Here is a 24,192-nt window from a genome sequence, read left to right as displayed (position 1 = left end):
TTCGTCATCTCTAACATGGGGTTGGTGATGATGAAAATAATAAAAGTACCTCCCTCCTAAGGTTGTAGTGAGACCCATAGGAAATAACTCCCTGACTCACACCTGGCATGTAGCATACAATAAACATTTGCTATTATAGTTTGGGAAACGTCATTTTATTTTATTACCAACACTTCTTATTCATGCAGTTAACTTCTCCAGAGCCCTATCTTGTGCTGGGCAGTGCTGGGGACATGGTGATGAATGAGAAGGGCCTGGCCCTGCCCTCATGGGGTACCCAGTCCAATGGGTCACAGAGTTTTCATTTGTGAGGCATTGCCTTTAGCATCAGGTCCCTGAGGAGCATGAGTTCTTAAGACTGGGGAGGCAGGGAAAGGCATTCTAGGAAGTGGGAACAGCATGCAAGGAGCCATGGCAAGTGGAGAGGGGGACAGCTGTGGCCTGATGGTTGGTCGGTTGTGTCCATTTCTCTGCCCCCAAGATGCCTCAGTCCTGTTGCTGGTGAGAAATACGTGTGTATATCTGATTCATCTTTTTAATATTTGTTTATTTGGCTGCACCGGGTCTTAGTTGCGACACGCTGGAATCTTCTTTGCAGCATGAGAACTCTTAGTTGCGGCATGTGGGATCTAGTTCCCTGACCAGGGATCAAACCCGGGACCCCTGCATTGGGAGCGCAGAGTCTTAGCCACTGGACCACCAGGGAAGTCCCCCAAGCCCTCTTCTTGTGTAAAGTTAGTTCCTCAATTCTGGGCTCTTTTTAGGGACGTCCCACCTCTGATCTAACCTCAGTCTCTCCTTTTGCTGCATATCCATCCACAGTGCCCCGTGGAAACTTGGGACGTCCCAGCATAAGAGGTGCCCGGGATGGGGCGGGGTCGGGTCCAGCGCCTCCACTGTCCCCCATCCGGGGGCCGCTGCTTGGGGCCGGGTGAGTCAGCCCCCTGCGGCTCCCGCGTCATCCCGGCCGCTAGGCTTCGCGCTATTTCGGGCTCCAGGCACTATAAATAGAGGCTCGCGGAGCAGAGCCGTTCCCCCTCCGCTCGGGCGCCCCTGCGTCCCCTGGACCCGCCGCGATCTCCGGGCCGCGCGTCACCGCGGCTAAGTTTAGAGGCGGGTGCGGACGTCGGCCGGGTCACTGCGCCCCTCGGCCGCGCCCCCGCTAACAGAGCCTTCGGTCCGGCGGCAATATGCCCCCCGCCCAGAGTCACTCGGGTGGAATTAGGGGCGAAGTGTGCCCATATTCTCCATCCCCACCCCAATCCTTCGGAGGCGCAGAGGAAACTCGAAGTTGGGATTAGGGGAAGGTTTGGGAGTGGAGCAAGGTCTGAACTCGAGGAGTCGCCCGGGAGCTTCGGTTGGGACTGGAATTTGAACTTGGAGCGTTTGGAAGAAGGACGGGGAAATAAGAGTACGGACAGCTGTTAGACTCGAACTCGCAACTCTGGGAGCCGGAAAGATGCGAATCCGGAATCTGAAAGTTAAATTTGGGAAGAGTGTAGGAATCAAACTTGGAAATATAATATATTACAGAACCGAGGACAACTTTTCTCCCCCTTAACTAACGTAAATAGACTCAGAGTTACCTGAACCGCGCTCAGCGGGCCCTTTGCCGCATTTCTGCGATAGTGAAACGAGTCGGGAGAAACGAAAGGGCAGCCCGCCGCCTTCTCACGGGTCTTGCCCCGGGGTGGGTTCTGGCGCAGCGGTCCCCGGCGCCTCTACACCCCAAATCCTCTTGTGGGGCGCCATCGCCCCCTGGCGGAAAAGGCACGCTTTGCAGGTTTATTTGGTAATTCCCATTCCCCAACGGGAGAAACTGAGTCCCACCCAGACTGGCTTCCTTCTAGAAGCTCTCTCTGCCCTTGGATTCAGAGACACATTTTCATAGTCCTTCTCTATGTCACTGGGGCCTCAGTTCCTTCATCTGTCAAATGAACTATTGATACCTAAGGGGAGGGTTACTGTGAGGATTTAGCTCATAGTAAGCTATCTATCTGCTTTGATGGGTATATTGTTGATGGTAATATATGTATTTTTTATTTATAGAGCCCCTCTTCCTGTGACCGTGTGGCCCCCTCCCCCATAATCTACTTCACGTCACTGCTTTTTATCGTCTCCAGAGCGTGTATGACTGTCTGGAACTCTTATTTGTGGGTTTCTTTCTTATGGTCTGCCTCCCATGAGACTATCAGCACCACAGGGCAGGGACCTGGTCCAATTTGCTGCCAGCTGTGTCCCCAGTGCCTGCCACACCGTAGGTGCTCAATATGTAGTTATTCAAGGAATGAGTGAACCATGGATTTCAAGACGGGGCTCCATGGTCTTATGGAATTCTCACAAGCTCAGCAGTTACAGATGGGAAAACTGAGGCTCCCAGTGGTGAAGTCGCTTGCTGCCGGATTCTGCTTCTGTTCTTTGTTCATTCATGCAACATATGGTTCCGTAGCCCCTTCTTGTTTCTGGGCACTGTGCTACAGCGGTGGCCACAACGGCTTCAGCCTCTGCTTGCCCAGGACTTAGTCAAGGACTATTTTATTTTTATGACAAACCTGAATATTTCACCTACTGCATGCCAAGTAAAGATGTAGGGACTTGACACGTAACTCATTTCATCTTCCTAATAGTGATGCTATTGTTATCCCCATTTTAGAGATGAGCAAACTGACGCACACAGAGAAACTGAGTTGCTGGTACCAGGTCACACTGCTAGTAAGTGATCCTGGGGAAAAATTACACCCAGCGATGAGACTGCTTATGAAGGAAGGAGAATCAGGGAGATGGTAGACTTCCCATTAGTGACCCAAATGGAGCACCAGTGTCTTCTAACTTTGCAAGAAAGATAACTAGGAACCCAGAATTTGAGATTCCATTTGTGAGGGTCAAATAAAGACATTTTCAGATGAGCAAGACTCAGAAATGTTCTATCCAGAATGTTCTCTGAAAAAGTTGAAGAGAATGTACTCTAGCAAGAAGTAAAAATGAATTCAGAAGGAAGAAGTTTATAAGAAGTAACAGAAAATTGTTAAGGGTTGACTCGTGTCCCCCCAAAAGATATGTTGAGTCCTAACCCCCATTACTTCAGAATGTGACTTTATTTTGAAATAAGGTCTTTACAGAGACAAGTTAAAATGAGGTCATTATGGTGGTCCCTAATCCAATATGACTGGCGTCCTTGTAAAATGGGGAAATTTGGACACAGAGACGGACATGCACAGAGGAAAGACAGTGTGAAGACACACAGGGAGAAGATGGCCATCCACAAGCCACGGAATGCCTGAGGCTACCAGAAGCTAAGAGAGGGAGCTGGAACAGATCCTTCCCTAGTGCGTTCAGAGGGCGCATTGCTCTGTCAATACCTTGAATTTGGACTTCTAGCCTCCAGAACTGTGAGAATAACTTTCTGTGGTTTAAGCCACTCAATTTTTGGTACTTCTTTACAGCAGCCCTAGGAAACTAATACCATGAACCAATTATATAAATAAAAATTAATTAGAAAAAAATCTTTTACAGTAGGTCCCTAACAAAAGGCAAAATCAATGGAGAGACAGAGACAATATGTTCATGGGTATGAAAAAGATGTCAATCTTCTTGTAATTAATCCATCAATTCAGTGCAATTCCAATCTCAATCGCAATAGGATTTTTCAGGGAACTAGAAAAGCAGCTGCTAAAATCCATCTAGAAGAGAAAATGGACAAGAATGGTAAAGACAGATTTGAAACTGAACAGAGGTGGGGGACTTGCCTCATGTGATATCAAAACATATCTAAATGAAATAATTAAACTGGCATGGAGGCAAGGGACAGATACAGAGATCAATGAAACATAATAGAAATGTCAGAGATAGACCTGTGTATACATGGGAATTTGAAACATGATAAAGGTGGAATATCAAAACCAGGGAAAGGACTGGCTTCTTCTTTTTTTTTTTCCCAGCTGCATGACTTGAGGGGTCTTATTTCCCTGATCAGGGATGGAACCCCGGCCCCAGCAGTGAAAACACTGAGTTCTAACCACTGGACATCCAGGGAATTCCCAGGACTGGCTTTTAAAATAAATGGTATCTGGACAATTAGCTATATCTACCATAAATTCCTACCTTAGTACATTTTCAAAAATAAGTCTCATATGGATGAAAGAAATAAAATCAAAACTAGGAAAAGTATTAAAAGAAGTGATAAACTATATGACCTTGGGGTATGGCAAGCCTCTTAAACACACCAAAAGTCAGGATAGATTGATAAATAGGTGTGAATAAACACTAAGAACTTCTGTGTGAGAAAAATAAATAAATAAAGTTAAAATATAAAGTGCAAACTAGCAGGAAATATTTGGAATATGTGTAACTGACTAACAATTAGAATTGGAATCCATAAAGTACTCTGACACATTAACAGTAATAAAAAAAGGCATACAACCATTGAAAAAATGGTCAAAGGATATGCGCAAGCAACCCACAGAAAACAAACTATTAAAGACCAATAAACTCACAGAAAGATGTTCTCTCCTTAGTAATCAGAGAGTTGCAAGTTAGAACAGTGTGATACTATCCTTTCAGGAAATGACTAATATTTACTCATCAACCAGGTCTCTGCTCAGATGTCCCTTTCTCTAAGAAGCTCTATCCTTGCCCTCGGGCTGGATTAGGTGTTCCCTGCCCCACCCCCCTCCCGGGCCCTCTGGGGTCTCCTAGCCAGCCCTGTCCACTCTGGATCGTCACTGTTTGGGAAAGGGTTTGTCTCTCCCAATGCGTTGTGAGCTCCAGAAGGGCGGAGCGGGGCTATCGTTATCTGGGGCAATGTATGTGGAATAAGAGAATGAGTGAATGGGGAAACTGAGGCTAAGTCAATGACAGAGCTGGAATTCAAACCCAAGTCTGTACTGAGAGAAGGAACCTAGTTTGATTACCCGCCATCCCTTCTCCACTAAGCCCTGCCCAGAGCCCAGGCACACAAGAGGAGCTCAATAAGAGCACTGAAATCAAACTGCTCGGCAACGGGAGACGCTGAGGGCCAGAGGCGGACAGCTCTCTCGAAACCCAAACCTCCGCAGTCCTCCAGAACCATAGAGAGCTGCGCGAGGAACCGCCTCTCTCGATGCTCTACGCCTTTGGGGAACGTCAGGAGCGGGCTGGAGGGCTAGAGAGGCCGGAAGTGCGACCAGCCTGGGGCTACGCTGGCCGCGCCGGCGGTGGGACGCCTCGATCTCTCTCCTGTCTTTCTTTCGCGGCCCGGAGGCGAGGAGGTGAGTTCTCGGGACGCTGAGACCGCGGGGCTGTGTTGAGAGGGGCGTGGGGTTGAGACCGCCGGTGGCGATTGGCAGATGCAGAAGCCAATCAATCGTTACAATGTCTGAGAGTTTGAGAAGGTGGAGCGAGGGAAGGTTTGAGCGGGGGAAAGGCATCCTGGTGCGAGCCTTGGGGGCGGGGTGGACGGAGGGTTGGGGACAGTGGTCTGGCCTGGCAAACGGAAGGCGGGGAACAGTGAAGGCGGGGAGAATAGAAAGGTGGGACCCTGAAGGGTGTGGCGAAAGGAAAGTGTGTCCCGGTAAGGGGCGGGGCCTTATAGAACCTGGGGCCCTGGATGTCTGGACCTGGACGCGATGGAGCCCCTGGAATTTTTTTTGGGGTACGGCTGTGTCTGGGGGTTCCTTCTGGGGACTGTCGATGCTTCGCTCGCGCCCGACGCCACGGCTTTATTTTCAGGCCCCCAGAAGGACCTTGCGATGGACGAAGAGAGAGTGGAGAAGCCCGCTGGCCCACCCACAAGGAAGAAATTCCTCATTCCAGTGGACGAGGATGAGGTCCCTCCTCCCGGGGTAGGACTAGGAGATGGGGGGACTGCTGGGAGGCTTGGGGGGTGGTTGGGAGGAAGGGGGACAGGAAGGGGCCTGTGGGACCACAGTGTGGGTTAGGAAATGTTGGGGCCTGGGTCACTTTGAGAAGACAGTCTTTTTGCCTTCTGCAAGTATCAGTTTCCTGTAAAAAGTAAAATGTCATGGTCAGGAGGGCTAAGGCAGCGGCTGCAAACTGGCAGCCAGGAAGTAGTCCTGAGATACGTTTTACATGGCCAGAACCCTGGTTCTGCAAGGAGTGAATTTATTGCTGATAGTTGAGAATTGGAAGGTTTGGCAATTTTAAAGAAATCTGCACTTTTGACATCTTTTGGTAAATAAAGCATCTGGCAACACAGAGATCTCAATCCTACAGGAACACAATTGCCTGGTGATAAGTAGTGGCTGCCACCTGTGTGCTAGGAAGAAAAAGAAAGTAGGCTAAGGATAGAGGGTGTGATGGGGGAGAAGAGCTACCTTAGATAGAACAGTCAAGGGAGGGCCTCTTGGAGGAGATGATGCCTTTGCCAAAATGTGAAAGAAGTGAGTGAGCGAGCTATGCAACATCAGGGGGGAAGGGAAGAGCCAGTGCAAAGGCCCTGAGGTCAGAGAGAATCTGATAAGTTTTAGGGCAGCAGGAAGGCCAGTGGGGCTGGGGTAGAGAAAGCCAGGGGAAGGCGTAGAAGGTGAGGTCCTTGAGGCAAGGGGGCAGGGGCAGATCTCTACGAGGCTTGAGGACTGAAGTGACAGCTTTGGCTTTTACTCTGAGTAGGAACCACCTAAGGGCTCTGAGCAGAAGAGGAACATGATATGACTCAGTGTGGGGAGCAGACTGTGGGAGGTAAGGGCAGAGGCAGGTAACTGGTGAGGAGGTGACTGCAGTGGCCCAAGGGAGAGAAGATGGTGGTTGGGACCAGGGTAGAGGCCGAGGAGGTGGGGAGAAGTGGCTAGCTTCAGATTTTGTATGCCCTCTCACACCTCTCCCCACAGGCCAAGCCCTTATTCAAATCCACACGGAGCCTGCCCACTGTGGAGACCTCCCCCCAGCCGGCTCCTCAGACCTACGCCGAGTACGCCATCTCAGGACCTCCAGGAGGGCCTGGAGCCACACGCCCCATAGGGCCAGAACCCCTGGCAGGAGAGACCCCCAACCAGGCCCCCAAACCAGGAGCAAAATCCAACAGCATCATTGTGAGCCCCCGGCAGGTGAGGAGGGGGCTGGAGAAGTGGGGCTTTGGGGTTTCTGGTGGGAAACGTGGTTATAGGGAGGGCTTTCTAGTGGACAAGGAAGGAGTTCTGAGTTCTAGCCATTATGCTCTCAACAGCACCATTCATCCATTCAACTAGCGTGTGTGGGTTGAGTATGCCCCATGTCTTAGTCTGTTCAGGCTTCTGTAACAAAAATACCATAGACTGTGGTCTGAACACCGAACATTTATTTCTCACAGTTCTGGAGGCTGAGAAGTCCAAGATCAAGGCGCTGGCAGATTCGGTGTCTAGTGAGGACCCGCTTCCTGGTTCATAGACAGCCATCTTCTCACTGTGTCCTCACAGCGTAGGAAAGGGTGAGGGAGCTCTCTGGGGTCTCTTTTATGAGAGTGCTAGTCCCATTCATGAGGGCTGCACCTTCATGACCTAATCACCTCCCTTCACCTCCTAATATCATCACATTGGGGGGGTAGTATTTCAACCTATGGATTTTGGGGAGACACAGACATTCAGTCCATAGCACCCCAACTCTTACGGTTGGGGGCATGATGGTGTTCCTGAAGCTACATTTCCTGTTCCCAGGTTTGTCCATTTACTCAAAAACAGTTGAACACAGGCCCAAGTTTGAATCCCACTCTGCCACACAGTAGCTGTGTCATCTTGGGCATCATCTTGGGTGACTTAACCCCTCTGAGCCTTTAAAATGGGGGTTCACCCACTTACAATCCATAAATATCTTCAGAGGTTACCTGGTGCAGTTCTAAGCTCTGGAGATTGCAGATAAAGTCTCCGCCATTGACGGGGCTGGCATTCTGGAAGGAGAGAGCAGCAGTGTACAGAGATAATAATGGGACTCAAGAACATGAAATATGCTCAAAATTTTTAGCCATCAGGGAAACGCAAACCAAAACCACAATGAGATACCACGTCATACCCTAGAATCAAAAGGATAGACAATAACAAGGGTGGGGAGAGTGTTGGAGGAGTTGGAGCCCTCATACACTGCTGGTGGGGATGTAAAATGGTGCAGTCACTTTGGAAAACCGCCTGGCAGTTCCTCAGACATTTAAACATAGAGTTATCCTATGACCGTGCAGTTCCACCTCTAGGTATATATGCAAGAGAAATGAAAATACGGTCAACCTTCTGCAACCATGGATACAAAACCCGCAGACACGGAGGGCCAACTGTACTACGTCATCTGTGGATTTTGATATCCAGGGGGTCCTGGGACCAATCCCCTGTGGATACTGAGGGACCACTGTCTTACGTCCACACAAAATCTAGTACACACATGTTCACAACAGCATTATTCACAATAGCCAAAAAGTGGAAACAACCCAAATGTCTAGCAAATGATGACTAGTTGTTTTCACTTAGCATAATGCTCTCAAGGTTCACCCATGTTGTAGCACGAATTAGTACTTCATTCCTTTTTGTTGCTAAATAGTATTCCATTGCATGGACATGCCACTTTGTTTGTCCATTCATCCATCGATGGGCGTTCGGGTTGTTCATATCTCTCAATTATTATGAAAATGCTGCTGTGAACATTTGTGTACTGCTGTTAACATATGTTTCCAGTTCTCTTGGGTATTTATCTAGGAGTGGATTTGCTGGGTCGCATGGTAACTGTATGTGTAACTTTCTCAGGTACCCCCAACTGTCTTCTAAAAGGCTGCATCATTTTACATTCCCACCAGCAGTGGATGAAGTTTCCATTCTCACCATATCGTCACCACTTGTCATTGTCTTTTGGATTTCAGTCATTCTAATGGGCGTGAAGTGGACAAAATACTTCTTTAAAAATTAAAATTGGGATAAACAACAAGGTCCTACTGCATAGCACAGAAAATTATATACAATATCCTATGATAAACCATGATGGAAAAGAATATTTAAAAATGTATATATATATGTATAACTGAATCACTTTGCTGTACAGCAGAGATTAACATGACATTGTAAATCAACTGTGCTTCAATTTAAAAAAAAAAAAAAAATTGGATTCCGCCCCTCCCTTGCCCAAAGCCCTTCCATGGCTCCCAGTGGCTCAGGTTCAGATGGCCCAGAGCCTGTGGGACTTGGGAGCCCTGCAGACCCTTCCCACCCCAGCTGCTCTGACCACTCCACAGTCCACCCCGAGAGCAGATACCACACCCTTATTAGAGCTGAATTCCACCTCACTTGGTAATTACATGTTCGTCCCTGAGATGCTTTTGTTTAATGTCTGTGTCCCCCACGAGGGCAGGGATCTATGTCCTCTTGGTCACGGCTGTATCCCCAGCACTTAGACACACAGTAGGCACTCAGATACCTGAATAGATTAGAGCTTGACCTGCTCACAGTATTTTGGTCTTGGGCTACAGGGTAGAGCATGAGGCGGGGGTTTATTTATTTCTTTTGGCAGCGTTGGGTCTTCATTGCTGCGCGTGGGCTTTCTCTAGTTGCGGCGAGCGGGAGCTACTCTTTGCCACGGTGCGCGGGCTTCTCATTGCAGTGACATCTCTTGTTGCAGAGCACGGGCTCTAGGCGCGTGGGCTTCAGTAGTTGTGGCACATGGGCTCAGTAGTTGTGGCTCGCGGGCTTAGTTGCACCGTGGCTTGTGGGATCTTCCCGGACCAGGGATCCAGCGCGTGTCCCCTGTATTGGTAGGCGGATTCTTAACCACCGTGCCACCAGGAAAGTCTGTGAGGGGTGTTTAGAGAGAGGAGTCTGCTGGGCAGATACCAGGCTTTCGGGGCTCTGACCCTGTGGAGGGTCGCAGGCCACGGTGAGGAGCTTCCTCCTGAGGGCACTGGGAAGCCACGGCAGGGCTTAGAGCTGGAGAGGGGCAGCTTTGTGCTTTAGGAAGAGCCGTCTGGCTCCTGTTTGGAGGGTGGCCAGGAGGGGACACCACTGGGGCAGGAGACCAGGAGGAGGTGGGGTGGAGGCCATGGCAGTGGAGGGGGAGGAATTCATGGGGGATGCTTAGAAGGTAGATGTCCCACCTGGTGGATGAGGGGGAGAGGGAAGCGTGTAGGACAAGGCCTGGGTCTCTGGATGGTGGGGCCGGCCCTGAGCTGGGGCTGGGAGGGGGAGCAGGTGTGGAGGCCAGTGCCGAGTGCAGTGAGGTAGATCCCTGGGGACAGGTGTCCAGTGGACCAAGGACACACGAGCTGGGGCTGGGGACAGGGCTGAGCTGGAGAGAGACCCAGGGACCCTTTAGTTAAGGCCTAGGGCCAGGGAGGAGGGGCCTAGGTCAGAGCCCCAGTACCAAGGACATTCCAGGCTGCGGAGGAGGAGGAGTCTGGGGAGAGGAGGAGGGCAGAGCTGGAGAAGCCCCGGGTGCAAAGCAGGAGGTGGGGGGAGGGGCCCTGGGGTGGCGGTGGGCCCAGGGTCACTCTGCTAATGGCTTCCGTTCTCCCTCCCCCCAGAGGGGCAACCCCGTGCTGAGGTTTGTGCGCAACGTGCCCTGGGAGTTTGGCGATGTGCTTCCTGATTACGTGCTGGGCCAGAGCACCTGTGCCCTCTTCCTCAGGTGAGCTCTGGGGGCCACCCACCCTCAGATGGCCTGCGAGGGCTGTGCTCTGGGTGTTCTCGGCCATTGTGTGGGAGACCTCTGGGCACGGCCCGGGCCTAGGTGTGACCCTGTGTGGGAGGCAGAGATCTTGGTGTCGGAAGCAAGAGCTGGGCCCCGGACGCTGGGTCTGAGGGAGGAGGGGCCGGGGGCCTGGATCCTGGGTCTGAGGGGGGAGGGGCCGGGGGCCTGGATCCTGGGTCTGAGGGGGGAGGGGCCGGGGGCCTGGATCCTGGGTCTGAGGGGGGAGGGGCCGGGGGTCTGGATCCTGGGTCTGAGGGAGGAGGGGCCCGGGGGTCTGGATCCTGGATCTGAGGGAGGAGGGGCCAGGGGTCTGGATCCTGGGTCTGAGGGAGGAGGGGCCGGGCGCCTGGACTCTGGGGCTGCGGGAGGAGGGGGACTGATGTCCTGGACACCAGGACTGGAGCCAGGATTTCTGTAACCGTCGCCACAGTTAAATAAGTTTCCCTCCACTCCTGGCGGCCCCTCTCCAGACAGGGGAAGTGAAACTTCTAAGTTCCTATCCTCCCTGCAGTGTATGAGAGCTGCTATAGCAGAGATGTCCCTTTGTTCCTGGGTGGCAAAGCCACCCCACCCCGTCCGTGCCAGCGCCCTCTGTGGTCAAAGCAGGCAGTCCCGGGGATGGGCCCTGCTTCCCAAGACCAGCTGTGCAGCACCACCTCCTGACCCCGGTATACACTCTCTAGGGTTTCCTGGTCTCCACCTGAAACCTAAAGTCCTTCTCTTCCTAGGTGAAGAATCCGGGGGTCCACCCTTCCAGGGAGTCAGAGCCAGGCATCCCTCACTGCCAGTCCCCTCATGCCCCTTTCTTGAAGGGTGACCTTGGGCAAGTCACTTAACCTCTCTGAGCTCAGATCTGCCTGTGCTCCCCAAGCCCTCTGCCTTCCAGCAAGAGGGGAGAAGGGCTTCTGGCGTCTCTTAGCTGGAGACCTACCAACCCTCCCTCTCCCGCCCCGCAGTCTCCGTTACCACAGCCTCCACCCAGACTACATCCATGGGCGGCTGCAGAGCCTGGGGAAGAGCTTCGCCCTGCGGGTCCTGCTCGTCCAGGTGGATGTGGTAAGCAGGGGTCACTCCTCCATTGGCCTCACTGCCCCCATCTGTGAAATGGGGAGCCTTGGGCCTCCCGGTTGCCTGGTAGACTGTTGAATCTCTTCTAAGGAGAAATGCAAGTTGGAACCCCAGTGGGGAATTTCTCACATCTGAGATGGACAGCTGTGTTGGCCAGGAGGTGGAGGGTCAGATTACCTGTCTCCTCCTTCCCCACTCCCCCTTCAACCAGGCCCTGCCCTCTGCCACTTCAATACTTCTTGAACCTGTTTCATTCTATCCTCACAGCCGGGCCCTGATCCAGGCCCTTTCCCCTCTTGCCTGGGTCCCTGCCCCAGCCTCTTTTCTTGTCTTGTGGCCTCCAGCTTCAACCCTGCAGTAGTCAGAGGGGTCTTCTGGCACACAGATCTGATGTCCCAACCCCTCCGTGATCCCCCAGTGCTCTCCATGGCCCGTGAGGCCCAGTGTCACCCGATCCCTGCCCAGCTCTCCTGGTTCATCTCTAAGCTTCCACGTGATCACCCTTTCATTTCACAGCCTCCATCCCATAGTGGTGAATTGTACTTCCTCAAGCCTTTCCCCTCCCTTCCTTTGCACACGCTGTTCCCTATGCCTGGAATTCCCTTTTCTGCTCTCTGTTGCCCTCACTCCTCATCCTCCTTCAGGTCCCAGCTCAGATATCCCCTCCTCTAGGAAGCTCTCCCTAATCCCCCAGGTAGGACAGATGCTCCTCTGGCTCTCCCACCCCAGTGCTGGCCACTCTTGAGTCATCACTGACTGGGGACTGTCTGTCCCCCTCATCACACTGTGAGTCCCGGGAAGGCACAGCCAGGGCTGTCCCGGTCACTGCTGGGTCCTGCACAGGCGGGGACCCAGTTGGAGATTAGGGAGTGTCAGTTGAGTGATAGGCTCTTGGCACCCTAAGCTGCTCTGCTTCCAAGACTATAATTCTTTGCTTTCTCCCAGATCCCTCATTCTAATTTTCTTCTCTGCTCAGAAAGACCCTCAGCAGGCCCTCAAGGAGCTGGCTAAGATGTGCATCCTGGCCGACTGCACCCTGATCCTCGCCTGGAGGTGAGATGGAGGCCCCCTCCCAGGTCAGGCTCTATCCTGAGAGTTACTGCCCCTTCTGCCCCCAAATCTTCCCAGCCCTTCTTCCTCCCATGAGCTCCCTGTGTGAGTCTGGTCCAGGCACTGCCTCTCTGGGCTTCAGTTTCTTTATCTGTAAAGTAGGGTCTTAATATCTTTGACGTACATCAAATCCCAGGACCATACTAGGCACTTATGAGTTAGACATAAAATCTGGCTGAATAATTAATTTCAAGTCTAGGTTTCTAAAGACTATTTTCATTGGCTCTCCAATAGGGAAAAGAAGACATCCCTTCCTCACACCATAATCAGAACAAAATCTTGATAATATAGACACAAAAAGCAAAACTACAGTAAAAGTATTCAAAGAAATCTTATAAAATATATATATATTTATTATGATCCTGTGGTAGGGAAAGTCTTCCAAAACAAGACCCAAAACCTAGACACCATAAAGGAAAAGGTTACCCAATTTGAGTAAATTAAAAATTTAAAACTTCCAGATGGTAAGAGATACTGTAAACAAAGTTAAAAGACAAGTGACAAACTAAGAGAAAATACTTGTTATATATATATAAAACAAAGACTTATGATCCCTAATTTATATATGTATATATAAATTTTATATTTATACAGTTCAAATATATATAAATGTTTATATTCATAGGAGTGTATTTAAACATTTATTACATATTTACGTGTATATATACATATATTTGCATATATATATGTGTGTATATATATATATATATATACACACACATATATATATGCAAATATATGTATATATGTGTATATATATGTATATATAAAGAGCCTCTTACAATTCAGTAAGAAAAAAATAGCCCGGTTTTTAAACGTCTAACGCAGGTTGCCAAGAACACATGAAAAAACTATCAGCCACACAGCTTATCAGGAAAAGTAAATTTTCAAAGAATGAGGCGTTATTTTTCACCCATTAATTTGGTGAAAATGTCAGATGGATAATATGAAAGGGGCACCTGCATGTTTGGTTGGCAGGAGACTTCACTGGCTATTAAAACAGGAAGTAGACACACTCTTCAACGCAGAAATTCCCCCACTCGGAATGTCTCCCCTTCGATCATCCCTCCCTGGGTGTGCAGATCCGCAGTGGCGTGGGCCTTCCTGGCACCATCCGTGCAGTAAGCTGCAGGACCAAAGAGCGTGATAGTTTAATTTATGTATAAAAGGAAGGAAAGTGAGCCGTGTTTATGAACAGATACAGATGTGAACAAACTGCAGGGGCTCCAAGCTGTGAACAGTGTTGAACCTTGGGAATGGCACAAGGGGAGGTCCCGAGGGGAGGGAGACTTCTGTCCTCTGCCCTTCTCTTTTCTTCTGAATGTGAAATGGTTAGTTTCTTTTGTTAAAGAATAGGTAGCATATTCATGTAGTTAAAAAATCAGAGGTGATTATATATATATACTGTATATATAAGTATGTATAAGTATTATAAAATGTAAGTATATAAATATTATAAGTGTATATAAGTATATATGAGTATACACATAAGTAATATATAAGTATAATACATTTATATAAGTTATATAACATATTTTATAAGTATATATAATATATACCTATATCACATAAGTATATATATTAAGATATATAATCACTTCTGAGTTTTGAACTACATATATAATATATATATATATATATACCGTTTTTATATTGCTTTCAGATACTGTATATGTGTATACAGTATATATATAAATGGTAGTGTATGCCCTTAAAAGTCTCTCTCTCCTGCCCCTTCCCTCCCACTCTACTCCCCTCACCCTTACAGGTCACCATTATTGTTGGTTTCTTTATTTCCTTCCAACGTTTCTATAAAACGCAAACACGTGTGAAAACATGTTAATTTTCTTTCTTAGACAGAAGTAAGCCTAGTATATATACTGTTCTGTGCCTTGTGTGGTCGTGTCATTTCTATATCTATATCTATGTCTATATCAGTGTAGAGAGCAGCCTCATTATTTTTTATTTTTTATAGCTGTGTAGTATTCTAATATAGTGTCCACATAAAAAAACTAATAGACTTTTTTTTAGAGAAATTTTAAGTTTGTAGAAAAATTGATTGGAAAGTACAGAGAGTTCCCACATACCCCCTCTCCCCCTGCACACAGTTTGTGCAGTTATTTACATCTTGTGTTAATCAGTGCGGTACATTTGTTACAACTGATGAACTAATATTGAGATACCGTTATTATTAACTGAAGTCCACAGTTTACATTAGGGTTCTCTCTTTGTGTTTACATGCTATGGGTGTGATGTGTCCACAGTTACTATTTTACAGAATAATTTCACTGCCCTGAAAGGTCCTCTGTGCTCGCCCTTTTCATCCCTTTCTTCCCCCAACCCCTGGCAACCTCTGACCTTTTTACTGTCTCTGTAGCTTTGCCTGTTCTAGAATGTCATCTAGTTGGAATCATACAGCATGTAGCTGAAATAGAAAAATCCACAGTTCTCCTCGTGTGTTTGGAAAGCCCAGTACTTCATCCTGTGCGTCTCCTTTACTCCTCACACAAAGCCCTTCACTGCTGGCCACCAAACATGTGGAGGATTTTCCCCACACCAAGCAGTTCTCTGCCAGCTGCGTGTCCTGCAGTTTAGCTCAGTTCTGACACTGTCTACCTGGAGATACCGTCAGATCCCACAGGTGAAGGGCTCGCAGCGCTGCCCCATCACACACACACCGCAGGCGCCAGTCGCAAGCCCAGGTAATCCCCTGTGCTCTGGCCAGCCGGCTATAGGTCAGGACCTCCAATGACCCCTTCCTCAGGTTTGATTATTTTGCTAGTGCAGCTCACAGAACTCAGGGAAACACTTCTGCTTACCAGTTCATTAAAGGATATGATAAAGGACATGGCTGAAGAGGTACACAGGGCAAGGTCTGGGAGGGGCCTGAGCCCCTGTGGAGCTGGGGTGTGTCACTCTCCCGGTGTGGATGTGTTCGCCAGCCTGGAAGCTCCCCAAACCCCAGTACTAGTGTTGGGATTTTATGGAGGCTTCTCACGTAGGCATGATCACTTATTAACTCCATTTCCAGCCCCTCTCCCCTCTGGAGGATCGGGGGTGGGGCTGAAAATTCCAAGCTTCTAATCCTGGCTTGGACTTTCTGGCTACCAGCCCCCATCCAGGAGCCATCCAGAGTCACCTCAGAGGAACAAAAGATGCTCCTGGCGTTCTTATCACTTAGGAATTTACAAGGGTTCGGAGCTCTGTGCCTTTTTGGCTTCGTTGGGTCTTCGTTGCTGCGCACGGGCTTGCTCTAGTTGCGGTGAGCGGGGGCTACTCTTTGTTGTGGTGCGTGGGCTTCTCATTGCGGTGGCTTCTCTTGTTGCGGAGCACGGGCTTCAGTAGTTGTGGCTCGCGGGCTCTAGAGCGCAGGGTCAGTAGTTTGGCACACAGGCTCAGTAGTCTGGCACATGGGCTCAGTTGCTCCGCAGCATGTGGGATCTTCCCGGACCAGGGCTCGAACCCATGTCCCCTGCATTGGCAGGCGGATTCTTTTTTTTTTTTTTGCGGTACGCGGGCCTCTCACTGTTGTGGCCTCTCCCGTTGCAGAGCACAGGCTCCGGACGTGCAGGCTCAGCGGCCACGGCTCACGGGCCCAGCCGCTCCGCGGCATGTGGGATCTTCTTGGACCGGGGTATGAACCCACGTCCCCTGTGTCGGCAGGCGGACTCTCAACCACTGCGCCACCAGGGAAGCCCTGGCAGGCGGATTCTTAACCACTGCGCCACCAGGGAAGTCCTAGCAATAGGCTTTTAAGGTTCCTCCTATGTCTTTTCATATCTTGGTAATTCATTTGCTATTTCAGCTATATAGTATTTTCATTTTCAGCTGTATAATATTCTACCGTGTAGATGGACCAGCTCTGTAGCCCCCTAATGGTGGACACTTGGGTGGATTTCCAAGCTTTTGCTGGTACCAGCAACACTCCCACTACTGCCCTGAACCCCAGGAATGGGTATTTAGGCCAAAGGGTAAATGTATTTGTAATTCTGTGCCCTCCCTGGGGGTGTGTTACCTCTACACTGTTTGACTATTTGGAAAAATGTATTTATGTATTAATTGTATATTAAAACAAAAGCAAGTATAAAAATTGCTCTTTTTGCTGTGGGAAGTAGCACAGTGGAGTATAGAGAGCCCAGCCAGGTGAGACAGACCCACTGAAGGAGCTGTCTCTCCTCCTCGCCGTGTGATCTTGGGCAATGCTGGTCTGTTTCCCCCTCCGCGTAATGGATTGAAAATAACTGCCTTATAGGATCTCTCAGGAGAGCTTCTGAACATAAAGGGCTTTGGACAGTGCCTGGAATGCAGCTGGGACCCCACACAGGGTATATTTCCCATGTCTTTACGTCCAAACTAGGGAATGTTTTGGACCCATTAAGTAAATGAGATTGACCTCCGTCTGTGGATGTGGAAGGACGTCCTGGTTGTACTGTGGAGCAAAAGTGAAAGCAAGGAAGCGGATACAGTGCGCTAACTTGTGTGTCCTGAACAAATGATTAATAACAATAACAATAATAATCCCCGCTACAGTGAGAGGAAAGCAACAAAGCCCATGGAAAAAACACAGAATTAGAAAACTGAGTGTTTCTTTCAAAAATATAAATCAACGTTTAATCAACAAACATTGCTCACTAGCTAGACTCTGAAGGCTAAGACAAATACTTTATTTATTTCCACTCAACTCAATATCCTCGAGTTCCAAAGAGAAAAAAGACCAGCTTTTTCCTGTTCCTTTATTCCACACACAGACAGTCCCTTTTAATGATTTCGTTGTTTCAACTACCTTTGAAACAGTTAATTACGTGTCAAAAAAACCCCAGTGCCTAATGGGAAAATGAATGGCGGTTGTGAAGTTGGGTTAGTTGTGGTAAAAGATTCAGCAGTCAGGGTCCGGAGCTCTTTCCTTTTGAAGGTGTGCTACACGAAAGACCTTCAAAGCTCCATTTTTCTTGGTAGTGGGAGCTGACTGCTTCATGAGGTTGTCTTCCTGTGGTTGGGAAAAGAAATGGTACTTTTGGTTTTTCTCTCTCTCGAACCCGGCCAAACTCTGTGCACCGACCTCCCTCCCAGAAGAGCTAACATTTCTTAAATAGACTTCCAAGCGCCAGGCGTGGCACTTAGCGTGGACTCATTTAATTGTCAATTGTCCCCCACTTTACAGATGAGGAAACCGAGGCCCAGAGAGATGAAAACCATTGGCCCAGGGTAACTCAGGTGGGAAGTGGGGCCTGAACCTAACTGGTCAGGCTCCCATCCTCTGGCCCTTAGTCAGAAAAGATGTGTTAAGATGCACCAAGCAAGGGGGCATCTTGGGGGAGGTTGAGAACATTCATTCCTCTGTACATTAGAGTCTGGAATTCTTGGAGTCAGCAAATGAGATTAATCTAAAACATGACCCCTCCTTCCCCTGACCCGAATGTCTCTCACCCCAGCCCTGAGGAGGCCGGGCGGTACCTGGAGACATACAAGGCTTACGAGCAGAAGCCGGCGGACCTCCTGATGGAAAAGCTGGAGCAGGACTTCGTCTCCCGGGTGAGGCCACCTCACCTCCCTGCCTGGGCCTCCCCCTAGCTCCTCCTTGGGGGTATGAGCTGCAGTTCTGATCTCGAGTCATACCTCTCCCTCCCTGACCCCACCCTCAGCTTCCAGTCCTTTCTCCTGCCCAAACAGCAGCGAGAGGGGTCTTCCTAGGCACAAACCTGATCCTGCCCTTTCCTGCTCAAAACCCTCCCGTGGCTCCCCAGTGCCCTCACCATGCTCTCCAAGGCCTTGCCTATTTGACCCCGGCAGCCCCGTCTGCCCCCGCATTCTGTCGCTTCTCTGTGCCTGTTCCCTCTGCCTTGATTAGATGCCTAATCCCATCTTTCCCCATCTCAGCTCTAATGCTTCCTTCTCCAGGAAGTCCTCCCGGATACCCAGGCCAGGTCAAGGGCCCCCGGCTGGGCTCCCTCAGTCCCAGCCCTATCTGGGTCACCATGTCTGGAACTGATTTGTCTCCCGAACTGGACTGGGAGCCCCAGGAGGGCAGGGCTGGGGCTATCTCGATCCCTGCTGTGTCCCCAGCACCACTGAACACTCAGTGAGTGCTCAGGGAATATTTGCTGAACGAACTGTTGAATCTGGGCTCCAATGATAGAGTAATGGAGGATGTCCACAGCCACCCCTGAGGTGGGTACTATGAGGACCCCCATTTGCCTGCAAACGGAGGTCCAGAGAGGTCAGTTCCCTTGCCCAGGGTATCACAGGGAGTAAGCAGCGGGGCCTGGTTTTGAACTCGGGTCCAACTTCAGAGCCTATGGTCTGTGCCCAGGGCAGAACCAACTCAAGATAAATGGCGTTTATCTTCGAATCACATGACCAACACCCTCTCAGCTAGTTGGGGATCACTCTGAGATGACCTTTTTTTTTTTTAATTAATTATTATTTAGTTTTGGCTGTGTTGGGTTTTTGTTGCTACGCACGGGCTTTCTCTAGTTGTGGCGAGCGGGGGCTACTCTTCGTTGTGGTGCACAGGCTTCTCATTGCAGTGGCTTCTCTTATTGCAGAGCATGGGCTCTAGGTGAGCACGCTTCAGTAGCTGTGGCTCGCAGGCTCTAGAGCACAGGCTCAGTAGTTGTGGTGCACGGGCTTAGTTGCTCCGTGGCATGTGGGATCTTCCTGGACCAGGGCTCGAACCCATGTCCCCTGCCTTGGCAGGTGGATTCTTAACCTCTGTGCCACCAGGGAAGTCCCTGAGATGACCTTTTAATCATCAGAACACATAATCAAAAAACATGCCCCCAAAGCATTTACTGAGCTCCTCCCGCATGCAGGGCAGTCTGGGGATACAGCAGCGACCCAGTGCCGCCCTCACAGACTCAGTCTTTTTCTCCTTTCTTCCAATCCACCTCTGCCCCCTCCTTCCCTTCCAGGTGACTGAATGTCTGACCACCGTGAAGTCAGTCAACAAAACGGACAGTCAGACCCTCCTGACTACTTTTGGGGTAACGAACAATTCCCTTGTGCCGACTGGCATTTCTACCCCCTTTGCTTTTTGAGGAAGCCCCCTGCGTCCCTTCTACCTCCCTGTCCTCTCCCCCATCCTTCCTGCCTCCCCTGCCCTCCTGCAGGATATCAGTTCCTTCCAGGAATATTTTACACCCCTCATCAGCTGGGGCAGGGGAGAGTTTTGTGTTCACCTCCCCTGATCGTTCGCTCCTACCTTCCTCAGTCTCTGGAACAGCTCATAGCTGCATCGCGGGAAGATCTGGCCTTGTGCCCAGGCCTGGGGCCCCAGAAGGTAAGAGCCCTGGGAATGGGCTTGAGGGGTTGGGGGCAGGAGGGAGCCCCAAGTAAAAGGGACCTCAAACCCCAAAGTTCTGAGGTTTCAGAAGGCCCACAGTGCCTCTCCTACAGATGGGGAAAACCGAGGCCCAGAGAGGGTGTGGACCAGCCCAACCTCACACAGCCAGTCTGGGATAGAATCCAGATCAGGCTACTTCTCTCCTAGCCCCCCGAGTCCCCTCCAAGCTAGGAGGAAAAGAACCAAAAGCCCACTCTGATGTATCAAACAAATGGCTCATTTAATGACCGCTTCCTTTTCTTTCTCCCTCCCCTCCAGGCTCGAAGGTTGTTTGATGTCTTACACGAGCCCTTCTTGAAAGTGCCCCGATGACCTCTGCTGCCAAGGAGGCCCTTGGTGTAACAATAAAGCACTTTCCTGGTCCAGGCTCAGGCTGGTGTGCTGGTGTGGTCAGTGGGAGTGGGGGTCTTCTCTGCTCTCGCCTTCTGATGGCCCAGGTGGCCACTTTCAGCTTGTCTGAGTTGCAGTCATCAGTTTCGCTGGCGGAGACTTACACGGGATCCTGCTGCGGCTTCTTCTTCCTCTTCCTCTCCCTCTCCTGTCCCGTGGGAGCCACCTCCCCAGACTCGGGATTCAGCAGCGGCTCTGGCATCTCCTCCTGGGATGCTGTCTCTGGCACCCAGCTTTCCCGGCCCCGCTTTTTCTTCTTCTTGGTAGATGCCGGATCGGCCCCGGCCTCAGACTGCCCCTCATGTGGCAGCTCAGGCTCCATCATCTCACCTTGTGGGTTAGTCATCTCAGTCCCTGGCTCTGTCGCTTTGTGCCCTCTTTCTTTCTTCTTCTTTTTCTTGGTGGATGCTGGAGCTGCCTGAGGCTCGGGCTCCATCACCTCTTCCCGTGGCTCCACCACCTCCGTCCCTGGCTCCATCATTGCATTCTGTCGTTTTTCTTTCTTCCTTCTCTTTCTGGGGGATGCCAGAACTGCCTCAGCCTGTGGCTCCACTTCGTGTGGCAGCTCAGGCTCTATCATCTCCCCTGGGAGCTCCAGAGGTTTCATCTCTGGCTCTATAACCTCAGTCCCTGGCTCCCTCATCACTTTGTACCCCTTTTCTTTTTTCTTCTTCTTCGAGGACGGCAGTGGGATGGCTTCCTCCTGTGGCTCCATCTTCATCTGCAGCTGAGGCTCAACTATCATCCCCTCCACCGGCTCCATCCCTTCTGTCCCCGTCTGCTTCTTCCTCTTCTTGCTGGGGGATAGGACTGTCTCTTCCAGAGGCTCACTTTTAACCATGAGTTCCAGCTCCACTGTCTTTTCTTCTGACTCCAGCACCCCCATTTCTGGCTTGACCATTTCTACCTCTTTGGGCTTCTTTTTCCTCTTCTTGGTGGTGGCTGGGGACAGTGCTCCCAGAGGCTCCAACATCTCAGCAGCAGGCTCTGTTGCCAGTGGCTCTGTCACCTCCAGGTCTTTCAGCTGCTGCTTTTTTTTCTTCTTCCCCACGTCCACCTCTGAGGACCCCAACGCTGTGTCCACCTCCAGGGCCCTAGGCTCATTCACTGCCTCCTGAGGAACTGAGGGCTCTGGCACATGCCTCTTCTTTTTCCTCTTCCCGGAAGCCGGTGACTTCAACGCCAAGACCGACCCAGGCCCTGTGACTGGTGGGCTGCCTCCAAAGGCACAGAACCGAGGCTTCAGGCCCGGGGGGATCTGTGGTGGGGGATTTGCTGGAATGGGCTGCAGCAGGGTCCCTGTTAGGGATTCCTGGGGACCCTCAAAAATCCTCAGGCTGCCCTGTAGCGCCGGGGCAGAGGTGAGTCCCCCTCCCGCCTCTGCTGACGGGGCCAGCAGGGTTGCTCCTCCTCCAGCCTGAGGGCCACTGCTGCTGAGGACCCGGTAGCGGTGCCGCTTGCCTGCCAACTTGCCCTTCAAGATACGGGAGCCAGAGAGAGGCACGAGTCGCCCGTTGAGGCTGAAGGGAGAAAGGGGGAGGGCAGAAACTTGGTCAGATTCTTTTGGTGAGACGGGGCAGCAGCTGAGAAGCAGCATTTGTGGGTTCCCCAGGAAAGCCCCTCTAAATTCCCCCCAGGTTCAGCCACTGGGGTGAGGAGTATTCCTGCTAAGTGGCATGGGACCACTCACCAGTCTGGGGCGAAGTCTACAGGGGCCTGGATAAGCCACAGTTCTGTATCTGGGCCGGTCAACGCCTCCAAAGAGAAATGAGTGTGCTCTGAGGCTGGGGGTGTCGCAGTAAAGTTGGGGGGACAAGAAAACCGAGCAGCACCTGCAGAAGGGTAAACGGGAGTCTGCTGACACTTAATTGCTGGTCCAATCCTTCAGGGCGCCTATTGGTCCATTGGTCCCAACTTCCTGAGGGTCCCAGTCCTCTAACCCCGACTTTCCTCTCTCCCGTCTGTCCACCAGAGGCGCACCTATATCCGCCGACCCAACCCTTGTTCTCTCCACTGCTGTTCCCGCCCCCCACCAAAATATCTTCCCTCTATTCTAATTCCCCGCCCCCCCTGCCCGCCATCCCCCGGGGGATACACTCTCCGCTGATCCTGCCTCCGAGGATGTCCCTTTTTCTGTCCGAACGCTCCAGGGTACCCCTTTTTCTCCTCCCGCCAGACAACTCTGCACCCCGTCGGCCCGCCATGAAGCAACTCACCGCCGGACGTGGTCCCCGCCATCCCGGGACCCACGCCTCAGACCTAGCAGCCAGAGCCACTCAGGCCCCGCCGCCGACCACGTGGAACCAAAGGGGTGGGGCCTCATCTGGGAGCGTCCATGTGGCACCAGGGCGCGGGAGGTGTCGCTCTGAGCCCCCTCGCTCTGTGAGCACAAGTGGGGGAAATTTCCACTTGTACACAGCAGACTACCGAGAAAGCCATCTTTTACCCAAAGTCTGCTCCCAAAAGCAGCCGACTCGCCTGTTTGGCGGGAGTTAGAGCCTCACCAGGTCCCGGAGGGTATCCGCACAGTCTCAGACATGATTTGCTCCAACGTTGCCTTAAAGGGGCAGCCACATTCACAGGACCTACTCTTAAAGAGACAGGAAGATCGATTGGACTGAAATTCTTAGAGAGGCAGGTAAGAGTCTAGGTCGGCAGGACTGTGCTTTCAGTGTTACAGTCCCTTCTAGGGAGGCCCAGATGCCTCAGAAATTCAGAACTTGAGTGAGAGAGGTGGGAAAATGGAGGAATGGGGGTAATTCCTCCCGAGGGCGTTAACTATCAGCCAGGGGCGGGGCTCTGGGCTCCAGGGGAGCGGGAAATATAGGGGGAGGAGCCTGTGGATCCCAGGGCGGAGCCTCTGGACTCCCGAGCTGGACACGCGTGGGGCGGTGCGACTAAGGGGCGGGGCTGTGGCCCAAAAGACGGGTAGATGCCCTCGAGGACTTAGTCTCGTGCGTGGGGGGACATTTCCAAAGGCCTTGAGGAAGGGAGAGAGAGTAGACGTCCTGACTAGCGCCCCTTCCCTGTCCTGGGGTGCGTGTAAGCAGCGGCACGTGAACGCAGATTTGGGGGACACGCCCACGCCCCTTCACACAGGGACTGCACAGCGTAGGGGGACGGGCGGAGCCGCGAGACGGTGGCTAGACTGGGTGATCCGACTGCATTCCTGACCGGTGTGTCAGCGCTGATTTCCGCCCCCTCTGCCGAGATTTCGGATCCTACTTTAGAACTGGGGCGCCCACCTTCTCAGCGAGCCAGCGGCTGCTCAGAGAGGAGGAGGGTCAGGGGAAGAGGACGTGTTGCCTCCTCCCGGGATCGCCAGACAGTTCCCGCGCGTGGGCGAGACACCCGGGCCCTGCCCCTGCGGGCTCCGGGACTACAATTCCCAGAGGACGCGAGGTTGGGAGGCGCCCGACGTCGGTCGTGGAGGCTGCTGGGAATCGTAGTCCCAGCCTCCAACTTTGGGAGCCGTTGGTGGGAAATTCTGTAAAGATCCCAACCACCCTTTTTACCGACGGAGAGATTGAGGCTCAGAGACCCGAGAGGATACTGATTTTAGCGAGGCCCTCTTCTCGTCTTGGGGGCGGGATTTGTGAGTCTCCCCCAGACTCTATAACCTTCTACCTCTTTGGTGGCGTCCAAACCTTCTTTCA

General features: G+C 51.3%; 2 protein-coding genes across 4 annotated transcripts; one reads left to right on the top strand and one right to left on the bottom strand.

Moving 5' to 3' along the window:
* Positions 1-5,098: 5,098 nt before the first annotated feature.
* ERCC1 (ERCC excision repair 1, endonuclease non-catalytic subunit) lies at positions 5,099-20,578 on the top strand (the record flags this gene model as incomplete). Of its 2 annotated transcripts, none has more annotated exons than XM_079908793.1 (10): positions 5,099-5,246; positions 5,707-5,819; positions 6,825-7,040; positions 10,460-10,563; positions 11,583-11,682; positions 12,671-12,747; positions 18,237-18,336; positions 19,716-19,787; positions 20,015-20,083; positions 20,405-20,578. In XM_079908793.1, the coding sequence occupies 10 exons, from the start codon at positions 5,099-5,101 to the stop codon at positions 20,456-20,458; spliced, it is 1,053 nt and encodes a 350-aa protein (XP_079764919.1). In that variant the 3' UTR covers positions 20,459-20,578. The 2 variants fall into 2 exon arrangements, with proteins under 2 accessions (XP_079764919.1, XP_079764920.1); XM_079908794.1 differs by lacking the exon at positions 5,099-5,246 and adding an exon at positions 5,373-5,409.
* Positions 20,477-23,156, bottom strand: POLR1G (RNA polymerase I subunit G). 2 transcript variants are annotated; one of them, XM_079908792.1, is made up of 3 exons: positions 23,041-23,156; positions 22,753-22,916; positions 20,477-22,056 (listed from the first exon to the last, which is right to left on the bottom strand). In XM_079908792.1, exons 2-3 carry the CDS (start codon positions 22,857-22,859, stop codon positions 20,637-20,639), a joined length of 1,527 nt encoding a protein of 508 aa, XP_079764918.1. In that variant the 5' UTR covers positions 22,860-22,916; positions 23,041-23,156; the 3' UTR covers positions 20,477-20,636. The 2 variants fall into 2 exon arrangements, with proteins under 2 accessions (XP_079764918.1, XP_079764917.1); XM_079908791.1 differs by lacking the exon at positions 23,041-23,156 and adding an exon at positions 22,227-22,368 and having other exon boundaries at positions 20,479-22,056; positions 22,753-22,893.
* Positions 23,157-24,192: the final 1,036 nt, after the last annotated feature.

This window comes from Stenella coeruleoalba (genome assembly GCF_951394435.1).
Source record: "Stenella coeruleoalba genome assembly, chromosome: 20".
NCBI lineage: Eukaryota > Metazoa > Chordata > Mammalia > Artiodactyla > Delphinidae > Stenella > Stenella coeruleoalba.
The sequence above is the reverse complement of the archived record's forward strand: the minus strand, read 5'-3'. Positions and strand labels throughout refer to the sequence as shown.

Coding starts and splice junctions, on each gene's coding strand:
- POLR1G (XM_079908791.1), bottom strand. CDS start 22,774: ATGGCGGGGACCACGTCCGGCG. Junction 22,369..22,752: donor GGCGGGGACCACGTCCGGCG/GTGAGTTGCTTC, acceptor ACCCTTCTGCAG/GTGCTGCTCGGTTTTCTTGT. Junction 22,057..22,226: donor GTAGACTTCGCCCCAGACTG/GTGAGTGGTCCC, acceptor TTCTCCCTTCAG/CCTCAACGGGCGACTCGTGC.